The sequence below is a fragment of the Diospyros lotus genome, chromosome 14 (assembly GCF_014633365.1).
Source record: "Diospyros lotus cultivar Yz01 chromosome 14, ASM1463336v1, whole genome shotgun sequence".
NCBI lineage: Eukaryota > Viridiplantae > Streptophyta > Magnoliopsida > Ericales > Ebenaceae > Diospyros > Diospyros lotus.
Window position 1 is genome coordinate 11,684,873 of NC_068351.1, and position 11,567 is coordinate 11,696,439.

General features: G+C 33.9%; 1 protein-coding gene across 1 annotated transcript; it reads right to left on the reverse strand.

Annotated features, from left to right (window-relative positions):
• Positions 1 to 2,143: 2,143 nt before the first annotated feature.
• Positions 2,144 to 9,170, reverse strand: LOC127790620 (1-acyl-sn-glycerol-3-phosphate acyltransferase 2-like). Its single transcript, XM_052320200.1, has 11 exons — positions 8,938 to 9,170; positions 8,383 to 8,505; positions 7,637 to 7,676; positions 7,439 to 7,512; positions 7,226 to 7,285; positions 6,592 to 6,669; positions 6,317 to 6,475; positions 3,550 to 3,675; positions 2,985 to 3,077; positions 2,689 to 2,772; positions 2,144 to 2,584 (listed from the first exon to the last, which is right to left on the reverse strand). Exons 1-11 carry the CDS (start codon positions 9,016 to 9,018, stop codon positions 2,342 to 2,344), a joined length of 1,161 nt encoding a protein of 386 aa, XP_052176160.1. The 5' UTR covers positions 9,019 to 9,170; the 3' UTR covers positions 2,144 to 2,341.
• Positions 9,171 to 11,567: the final 2,397 nt, after the last annotated feature.

The window sequence follows — 11,567 nt, forward strand, 5'->3', positions numbered from 1 at the left end:
CAATCGCCGACAGTTGTCGCCTAGTGTAGATCGCCACACTGCCATTGTCATCGCCATTGTCGACCATTAATGCATCATCTCATCGCCTCGCCGAGAGGATCACGTTGATTGCCGCACCACTTTCACCCATGGCCCCACCAATGCTAACAACCGTTGCATCCTCTCGTCACCTTGTGCCAACCCCCACATCGTTGTTGCCCTCGTCCCTGCCACCATCGATAGCCGCTACATCATCTTGTTGCCTTGTCATCTCGTTTCATACTAATCGTTGCACCGTCATTGCTCTTGTCACTAGGCAGTCGATTCTTTTTTTTGCCAAATTCGTAGACATACTCTCCCTCAATGAAGTTCGATCAAGTTTCATTCATGGATAAAGTTTGATCGACCTTTATCCATGAGCCACAAAAATTATTCGATCTGCGGTCGGGAAGCTTCCAAAAATATTAGCGACAGTGGCAGGTGAAAGTGACGGTAGGTGCGATTGACAGCTATGACAAGCAGGTGGGGGCGATGACAATGCGAGCTAGGGTGAGTGGGGGTGACGGTGGTGGTACAGAGGCGACGATAGTGAAGGGTTTCTTTAAAATCGGAGGGTTTTTGGAACTGATGTGGAAGAAAGATGTTTTTGTAATTTTATCATATTTGTGTAAGGTTGTGTGTAGGCTGGGTTTCTTATAAAAATTGATTTGATTGATGGGCCCATTGTGGGGCTAATGCCTAATAGTAGTACATTAACTGGGAGGGGTACACGAGGAGGCGGCTGGGGGCATGATGATTGGGAGTCACTGTACACAAAAGACTTGACATCACCCACGGACCATGTCCTTCCTTTCTTAAATACACAACCAACCCCCCAACTCTACCTTTCTCTTTCACCCATCTTCCGCCAGTTGATGACTATCAGATGATGAGTCTTCACTTCACTTTTCCAATATATGTATAATGTATATGCATACGTTCAGGCTTTACATTACATTAATGCCACTGACACGTAGTAGTTCAGTTCAGTCTGGAGTCTGGAGTCTGGTGTCTTTACCTTCCACTCCATTTGCAAGACTGCACTTTGGGAACCAACAAATTACGTTTCATCAGAGCTGTACTTGGAGCTTTGCCACATGATCCCCCCTTTGCCAAATGCCAATCACCAATTCACAAGTTTAAATGTCCCTTTCTGGGTGGTCCTAAAGATAACATGGTATTATCTCTTTTTTCATTCTTCTTGTGTTGTCACATTAAAAGACGTTAACCAATTTGTCTGGAAGGAACCCGAGGCCCGAGGATTAGTTAAACTGGTCCTAGAGTGAAAAAAAAACGAAAAAAAAAAAATTGAATATGAACCAATATTCACATCATAAAAAGTATTTAGTCTATTCATCATATTTTGAATGAAATCTTACATGATTTATGTATACAGATGAAACTTGAACAGTCTAAACTGCATAGACAGCTGAAACTTGGACGGACACCTGAATGCAAAAGAACTAAGCTTTACATTTTTCAAGTATATATGTAATCATATTAAAAGGGCTTTTAGGGGAATTCTGTAGTATTCATTATTATACGCCCATATTTGAAATTAGAGTAAATGACAATAATCGTTAATCATCATTGGTTAATCCCAATCCGGGTGAGGGGGAGACTGACCGAGTCTTGGTGTCATTATTTTACAGATCTCATACAAATTATTCAAGCTTGTTCATCCATGGCATCAATTATTTCAAGTACACAATTCTGCTTTGATTAGATTATTATTAATTGGCGTTCTAATATTTATATGCGTCCATCACCATTTATATTTATATTACAAACAAAGCCAGGAAGGATTTGGAAAAATACTTACCATTAAATATTTACCAAATTAAATGCTTAATTAACGAGCATGTAGTGATGCTTAAACAAAACAAATACCCAAAGCATACAAAAATGTCCATTAGGTTGACCGCTAAGGTTACCCACAAATAAATCCAACTTAAGTTCGGTTCCCAAACATAACAATAATAACCATAACAATTGAATTTAAGTGAATAAAAAAAAAAAAAAAACAATTTCAGCCCCTTCACCTTGAGAATTTCATTAAACCAAAAGGCAGAATAAACATTGTGAAAAAAAGAAAAGAAATATTCAAAACGAAGGGAAGCAAAAATTACCAAAGGGTGGTGTAGATTTAGATGCACAAATATAACCCATCTGAATGGAAATCAAAGGACTACATCCACTTCAAACGAAGGCATCCATTTTAGGAGACTATTTTCTAAAACATACAGGTGCTACACAAAGCTATAGAGAATTAAAGATTAACGTGCCAACTACTGTGATTTGGTAAACAGGCTGCGAACTGTTGTTACTCTTGTTTACCTTGTCCTATTCCTGAAGGCTCTCTTCCGTTCTTGGGCTTTGCCGGGGCAACCTTGGCAGGATTCGAGCGCTCTGACTGAGAGAATTGGATCAAGGTCTGCATAAGGATCAGCACAACGGCCAATCCAATCGCCGAGAATGCAATACCTTTCCATGAGGACAGAAGTGAAGTCCACCGAAGGAATTTCACGACCCCCAAAATGAGTAGGCATGCCCATGAGAGAATGACCTGTTGTCGACATAATGGTACTGATTAGCTTCAGACAGCCCGTACAAAACCAACATTAGTTGGAGCCATAAGGTTGCACTAAGTTAAAGGAACAAGTATCTTACAATTAGAGAATTTCTTGGCCTACCAATATCCTGTTCCGGGCCGTCAAAAGTGTCCTCAGCTATATGTTTGTCTAATAGCTTATCCTGGAAAAGGCCAAAATCAATTTCATAGGTAAGCAATAGAAGCTGCAAAAAAATTTCAAGCTACATTCAACAAGACTGCTGAAGTCATAGATATCATTGTATCCATTACATGTCTGCACGCACCATATACCCTCCAGCTTAAAGATCAGATACAAAAAAACATGAAAAGCACTCTACAACTGATTGATGAAACCAAGCTAAATATAAGGAACCTTGGCCACAAACAAATCTCTGCACCACTGGGCGACAGCATCTTCTGTTTCAGGCAAATCCTTCATCAAGTGCCGCTTGAGGTGCACATGTATCTGTACATAGTTAAAATTTATAGGCAAACAGTCATCTTAATATTGACAAGTTCCTTCAATCATTATGCGTACAACAATTATACTAATGCTAGGCAACTCATTTTGCAGAGAATAAACAAAATTTCAGAACAAAAATTATTATATTATTCTTTAAACTAAAAATTGAACTATGTCCAAGACAAGAACTACATGTGGCTCTTTCTACAGTGCATTTTTTTTTTTTTTTTCTCTCTCAATTAATCAAGTACTATGAGTAAGCACTGGAAAGGGGATGACTTGTTCACAACACCAAGAAATGGAATAATCATGTTTGACGGGGAAAAAATAGGTCAACTTATGTTGAGAAGTTCCTTGAAACTATGTCAGAGACATTGTAAAACAACATGAATAAATTATGAAATTGCATTCTAGTCATATCACATAAGCAAACTTCCTGATGCAATTTTGGAAACCTTAGCTGCCATATGCTTACCACAGATGGCTGCCCCTTAATGAGTCTTAGCATTGTAGGAGGAGATGAACTTTTAGGGACAGCAACTGTTGCTTCATAAATGGCCGGGACAAATGAGCGCATCTGATGTACTGCTGAAACAAAACCCTGAAAGCACATGAGTAGTTTTCAGGCCAACCCTGACAAAATTTCATCTTATAACAAACTGAAGGAGATTGGAGCTATAACAATAAATAGTCTCGTCTTGCTACAACAACATTAGAACATGAGGAATACAGTAAACAAAGAAGGGTGAGCTAGAAAAACAAGGTCTTATAAAGACTAAGACGAAAGCTACCATTGTGAGTTTTGTTTGCAAGATCCTTTCCTTGTGACCTATCTTCTTTTGCACCCCAAGGCAAGCTGGGGATTCATGTGCAGTGCACCAAGTTACCATGTCATGAATAATATTATCCAAAAATTTGTGAACCCCACAATGTAGAGGGAGTAGACAGTATAACTTGACTAACAGATCCATAGATATCACAAAGGCTCAAAGCCTTGCACATAACTAGCCAACTAGGGCCGCAACCCATTTTAACCCAATGAGAACGTGACCATTTTAGGGTAACTCGTGCTCCTTGACCATTAGGTTTCAATTATTTACTCTTTTAACACCCAAATTTTCAGAAACTACAGAAAATGGCCCTTAAAGTTCTAAAATTACGTTTATGAGAATTATACAACAATCTCAAAGTTTTTAAAAATTACAGAAAAGCACGTATGTTTCCAAAAATGATGGAAAAGGCCCTAAGCTTGTGAAAATGACAGAAAAGCCCTTAGAATGCCTCCAGATTAGATCTTACAAAATTAGAATGATAATGATATTTGTAAATGGAGTTTGTATGCTCAAGATATTATTAACACTTTTTCACAAAATTATCCAATAATTTTCAAAAATTATAAACATTTTTACTATGTAAAGTGCACATAATATTTGAAAATTGTAAACATTTTGCATGGTATGAGTGTTTATAATTTTTAAAAATTGGTTGACAATTTTGTAACTAAATGTCACTAATTCCTTGAAAACATACTACTAATTTCTTGAGTGTACAGACTCCGTGTACAAATAGCATTACCGAAATTAGACTGGTATTGACATAGACTTATAAATAAGGAGTTGTGATGAAAGTAGACTGTTGGAATTAATTGCACAAGGAACAGGTGAGAGGTTGTTTTGTGATATGTATATGTTAAAAATTATTCTCATGCATGATTGTGAAATGTTTTGATATATATATTATGCTTTCAATCTTTATTTGAATATATATGACATGTTGAATGCAAAAACTATTGAGAACATAGATTTGAGCATTAGCATATAACAAATTGCAAAAAACATTTGGTGTTAGCATATGGTTATGTCATATGTGATAGAATGGGACCATTGTGGGAAAACCAGGGGACAGGTCTGGGCACTGCATGTGGCAGTGGTGTCTCTTATAGCTAGAATCCAGCTATTTATGTGGCACATACAAGATTCTAGTTTCTCAACAGTTGGAAAAAAGGCCAAGAGTGTCTCTAGTGACTCCACCAAAGACTGATCTTCTTCTCCTATTGATTTCTCGCCAGATTTCTTATTCTCCCTCAGCTATTTATTCTTCTCCTCCTAATGATCTCTCATGCCTTCCTCTTGTTTAAATATTTAAATGATCTCCCGTGCTGGGATAAATATTTATTCTTCCTCTTGTTTAATTGATCTGATTCATGGTTTTTCACAGAAAACCATTGCAGTCCAGTAATCACAAAATCCATCACAGATATTTATCCTAGATTAAACAAGCATCAGATCTAATTGGAAAAAAAAAAAAGAAAAACCTAATTCATTTTTAAAAGAAAAGGACACTGCTATAATAGAAAGAAATGAAAATTCCAAAAATGGGTAAATTTCTTTAAGATGGGTCTAGCATAAGCTTCTCATTACACGAAAAAGAGTGGGATAAAAGGAGAAAAGAAGAGAGGGGAGGGGCATGAATGGAGTCCATATCATAAGGGGAAACAACAAAGAAGGATACAAGAAAAAAGAGGGAGAGGATTGAGTTAAGAACAGAAAGCTCATTCAAATTCTTTCGCCTTGATAGGAATTATTAGAAGGATCATTTTGCAAATAAAATCCTCCCCAGCATGGATATTCAAAAATTTATTTCACCTTTGTACCTGCAAAACCACTCATACATGTTCCTCCAATCTACCAGTTTACATTTTTTTAATCTAAAAATAAGCCATATGCCATAGAATGTAAAACCTAAATTCATTGATTAGAAATATCTTAAACAAATGCATCCCACAAGTGTTTTCAAGTTTTAATTACTCCAATCACAAACCAACCTCTAAAATCTAGAATCAAACATCAAAAAATGCATCTTAGATTATAAAAGAAAACATACTTTTGAACCAATTTCTGGAAGGCTAGGCCAGTTCAACCTACAAGGAACATAATAAATTAACAAAATCCAACTAGAGAGGTGAGCTACAATTAAAAACTTCAGATTTCAAATGAATAAAATAGAGAATGCTCTTGAGAAGGGACCAGACAGAAAACTGAGGAACCCATTACTCAATGTCAGCACCTAGTTCATTTAGTCTAACATTCCTTTATCCTTCGTCAAGACACTAGTAGATATTTACAGAATGAATTTCAGCACTGGATGAGGGAAGGAAATTATTCTAGGCAGATAAATTTCGACACAAGATCCCAGAATGACATTGTATTCTATTGTAGTAAGAGGTGAAGCAAAAGTCTAACCTTGGTGCGAGGAATCAAAACATTCCTAGGAATAGGCAACCCTGTCAAAGCTGCATATTCCTGAGCTGCTAAAAGCTTTGCCTGTGTAAAGCGAGTACCTTCTACAAAAAGAGCCAACCAAAAAGGCTGAGGAAAATCCTTCAACCTTTGAAAACCTAACTGCAGATGTATTCAAATAGATCAATTGCAGTTGCTTGAAAGCAAAAATCAAAAATCAACAAACAAAAAAAATACATACATAACAATTATTTAGATGTTCTTAAAATACAGCATACCTTTAAAGTGCTTTCATCCTTGGCCCAATTTCTTTCAAGAAATAGATACTCAGAAAACCACATTGACCAACCTATGACCTGCATAAGTCGGCAAACTTTGTTTTTTAGATATATCCTTGAAGCATGAGGTGCTCAAAAGACCAGGTAATTGATAGTGAGAAGGTGGAAGGAACGTGACAATGATTAACATTCAAAAGACAATAGCAGTAACAACACAAACTTGTAAAGTTTTCATATACTCTCAAATACGAAACAAGACAAACCATAAAAGCAGTAATGCAAGAGGTAACCAATATTTTGTTGACACAAATTTCAAAAGGGTATGTCCAATAAAATTGAGTATGAAAAGTCAAGACCACTTTGTCATAAAGTTGAAAATATTATTAACTCATTAGATATAGTTTTACAGCCTAAACACATTTTAAAGTTGATTATCCCAAAGAATTTATAATGGCTAGAGGTAACATGCAACAAACAAGGCAACAAGAAACATAGGAGCATCAAATTTACAAATTAAAATGGAATGATCATTGAAAGACAACAGGCTTTTCCATAAGAGTTGAACTTAACTAATTAAACTGAAATGTTTCACAATCACATTCTTTTACAGAACGACTCCAGTTAAGAATCTTACAGGAAGGAATTTTGATGATTTCTTCATTACAGCTAATGCGCTGCCGAGGCAACCTGATCGCTGTTGTAAGGATATTGGACAACCAATCAGTGGATAACATAATATAAAGCATAAATGAAAATAATAACCTATCTAATAATTATGGAAAATTCTACACTGTCCTATGCAAGCAAAAGAAAAGATGCGTGTATGAGCATGCATGAAGGTAAGCACCTGAGCTAGAACCCATCCAACAAGCCAATCAATGTCACTCCTGTGGTTAGACATGACAAGTGCATGTTCTTTACCTGGAGAATATACCAACATATATGAAGAAAATAAGCTGTTCAGCATATTCCAGTAGAAGATAATAACATTTATCTCTCAGATAAATAAAACCATATATACCAACCAATAACAACTTTAACTTACCCATTAATTGAAATGTTTCCGAATCTGTGAACAGTTTAATCTGCACCCAGAACTACTTATCAGCAACAACTTGTATATTGAAAGATTATAAAATTGAATCATAAGAAGCCAAACAAAAATTAATGCATATCCAGTAACGGGACAATGAAATTTCACTTGTATTCCAAAACTGAGAGTCAATAAACTAATTCTCAGAAGTTAATAAAGAAAGAAATTTAACTACAGCTGAGCAGCCAAAGAATGAACTCACTCAACCAAGCCTGTTCTCCCTACTACTTGGGTTCACCTACATGGATCCTTTTCTCCATTCCTCTCTATTAAGGACCATAACTTTGGTTAAACCACAAAATGTCATTTGTTTCTTTATTGTCTCAATCCAATTTAATTTTGATCTCTCATATCGCCTACCATTGACCTCATATATATTACAATGTCTCCTAACCATGGCATGTAATTCTTTAAGTTATACATATCCTAACCATCTCAAGCAATTTTCTCTTGCTTCACTACAAAAGACAACCCAAAAATCAACAAGCTTATCCCCATTACCAACAAGGCAATGAAATTTCGCCCATTAAATCACAAGAACTGAGATCACTGCGTAACAATTCAGAACAAATAACAGCAAAAAAAAAAAAGATGCTTCAAGTGCTCCTCTACACCATGACGAGCTAACATCCAAGTCTTCAAATGCATGCACCAAAAGGTGAAAGAAAAACCAACAAAAAAGAACAGGATGTGCACACCTTAACCCCTCCCCACCAATCAACAAGCCATATAAGCTCGAGCCACAACAGTTCTGCCACCGCTCTGTTTATTCTTCGGTATGTATTCTTTGAGAATGGCCGAACAAGGACAAAGCAAACTCCCTGAAAACAGAGGACATGGAATCCATTAGATCTAGAAAGTCAACAGGAGGGAAAAAGGAGCCCCAATGAACGCCGAAAACCCAACAACACTTGCAAGTTCAAGAATAAATTATATCCTATTAAACCTTTGGACAAATCCTACAAACACGAAATAAAACTCGGTGATCCATAGCCATATGGCTATTATCACTAAAATAAAAAGGCAAAATCATCAGACTTTCCGATGAAGGTTGCGGAACGAGAAATACAAATCAAAAACTGATAAAAACCTGACAAATCATCGTCCAATTAGCTCAGTCGGACCACAGACACATTTATCAGTAAAACAGGGAGCACGAGCGGCGAAATTCCAAAAAAAAAAATAAAAAATTAAAGAACAAAATCTAAAATGGAATCAAAATAAAAAAGAAGGAGAAATTGTAATTGCTCTACCTGGATGAGATTGACGATGAGACCAGAGGCAAAGAAAATAAGCCCCAACGGAACGATTACAGCTCCTGCTGGAATCGCCATGCTCGAACTCTGGAGAGACGAAGTGATTCGATTTAGAGAGAGAAATTAATGATTTCTACAGCAGTGAGATCATGGAGGTGTGGCTGTCGCGGAGCATACATATATAATAAAGAAACATTGTTCAGATCGTGAAAACGTATACATAATGATAATGTATCTACGAATTGCTGCCTTTTGTAGATCGTGTATATAACGGTGGACAGTTGACGCTATAAACGCCGTTTCCCAATCGTGGGTCCCACACTGTAACCGTTCTCGTCTTCCCAGAACATCTTTTACCTAAATCCACGCATAATATTAAAGGAATGAATTAGTTTATGAATAATAAGTTTTACTTTTAGGGTGACGTTTTGAAGCTAATTTTGTCATTCTTATGTTAAGATATGATGAAATAAATTATTGTATTATTAGATTTATTTTAAAATGCCTTATAATCTAACATGTAAGAAATTTTCTCTTTTAATAACTAATATTATAACATTTGAAACTTCAAAAAAATAATATATAAAATATTTGAATATGCTAATATTATTATTTATCTCTATCACTAAACTATAATTTTAATGATAACATGTGATAGTCATTAATATTTTTAAACATACAAAAATCATTGTGACACCATGGTCCATGACATTCAAAATATAGAGATCTAGATGAGAATAAAAATAATATTTAGATTGATATCGATTATATCCAAATATCTTGTTTATATTAGTCAATGTGATGGTACATAAGCATTATTTTATATGGATTGCGTTGGGGACAATTTAAGTATAATATAAATTACTAACACTCAATTGTGCAATACATATATAATTAAAAAAAAAAGTGCAATTGAGAGTTAAAATTTAATTTTAATTGATAGTTGAAAAATCCATACACAATAGGAATTGAATTTAAGAGGTAAAATTTCTAAAGATTTTGTCTTAATTTTTATTAATTTTACAATATCGTTAAAATTTATATAATTAATACAATGTTGATATATTAATTGTTAATTTTTCTTTATATTTTTCAAATTTAAGCATTACATAATGACAAAATCTAATTATATGTACCGCACATTTGAAAAATGAGAAAAAATTATTAATTAACACTCTAAAAAAGTGCTAATTATTCAAGTTTTACGGGAAATGTTGCTACTAAATATACATTTTGTAATAAATTAATCATTATATTTTAAATTTTGTCATTGTAAATTTTTATTTTTATTAAATTTTAAACCTTATTATAGAATTAGTAAACTCTGAAATTTAATTTTTATAAGGGTTAAGTAATATCTTATTTTTAAATAAAATGTATTTATTGTATCTTATTTTTAATTTATAAATAATTTTGCTAATTAATTAAATAATTTAAATATATGATATGTTTATTATTAACTAATAAAAAAATTTAAATATAAATTATTTTAAAATAAAATACATTTATTACCAATCATTGATCGAGATCAAAACAATAATTAACATTGTCCTTACAAAAGTTAATTAAAGTGACTGAATCCCTTCGCGTCCAAATCCGCGTTGGTGATTGAATTAAATCTGTCACGTCCAAAATTGTAAATTGACAGATGATGAGGCGGCACTCACTCACGTGCCATACACGCAAGCCAACTTCTAATGAATCCTCCAATGCATGCGTTTGCTTAAAAGGGTGTGCCAGCTTCCACCTGACACTCGTAAACGTCACTGTGGAACACACTTTATAATAATTTTTTTAGAATTAAATCGTATGCTTAATGTTAATATTGACGAATTATTACTAATATAATATAATATAATATATTTGTTTTATTAAAATTATTATTAACATATCTAAACAAGATTTAAATTTTAATGAAGAAAAATTTTATAAGAATAATTAATAAACTAAGTTACAAAAAGTTATAATAAAGTTACAAATAAATTATTTAAAGGGATTTAAGTATTAAAGAGATAATTTTATATAACTAAAGCCTCTTGGGTAAATCTTTTTAAACTTATAACTTTACAAAAACTTTTATCTACTTTTGAAAAGTATATTGGACCCCCTATTTCTCTTTTTCTTTTTTATCTTTTTTGAACTCAAATATGGATTTGAGATATTCATCTCAAATTCAAATTTGAACTTAGATTTTTCTCTTTCACTATTTCTTCAAACCAAAATTTACATTTGAGACTAAAAGTTTCACCTTTTATCTCTATTTGATTTCTCTCTTTCTTTTTTTTTATCTATCTTTCTATGTACATACCATATATATGGTTCGTTTACGAAAATAAACTTAGATGGTTAGGTTAATAATTATCATTTCTTTTTCTCTTTTTACATGATAAATATAGGTCTATCATTTCTTTGTGAGATGAAGCCAAGTTTGGTTTATCCCCTTTCTTTTATCTCTTCAAATGACTTCTGGTGGTTGGCAAGGCGAAGAAATGAGTGAGAAATAGAAAAAATATAGACAAATGGTCATTTAGATTTTTTTTTTTTTTTTACAAAAGAGATGGTTATTGTTATTTCTCAAATGTTAAAAAATTTCTTGCAATTTTGGTAAATTTCATGGTGTTCTTTGC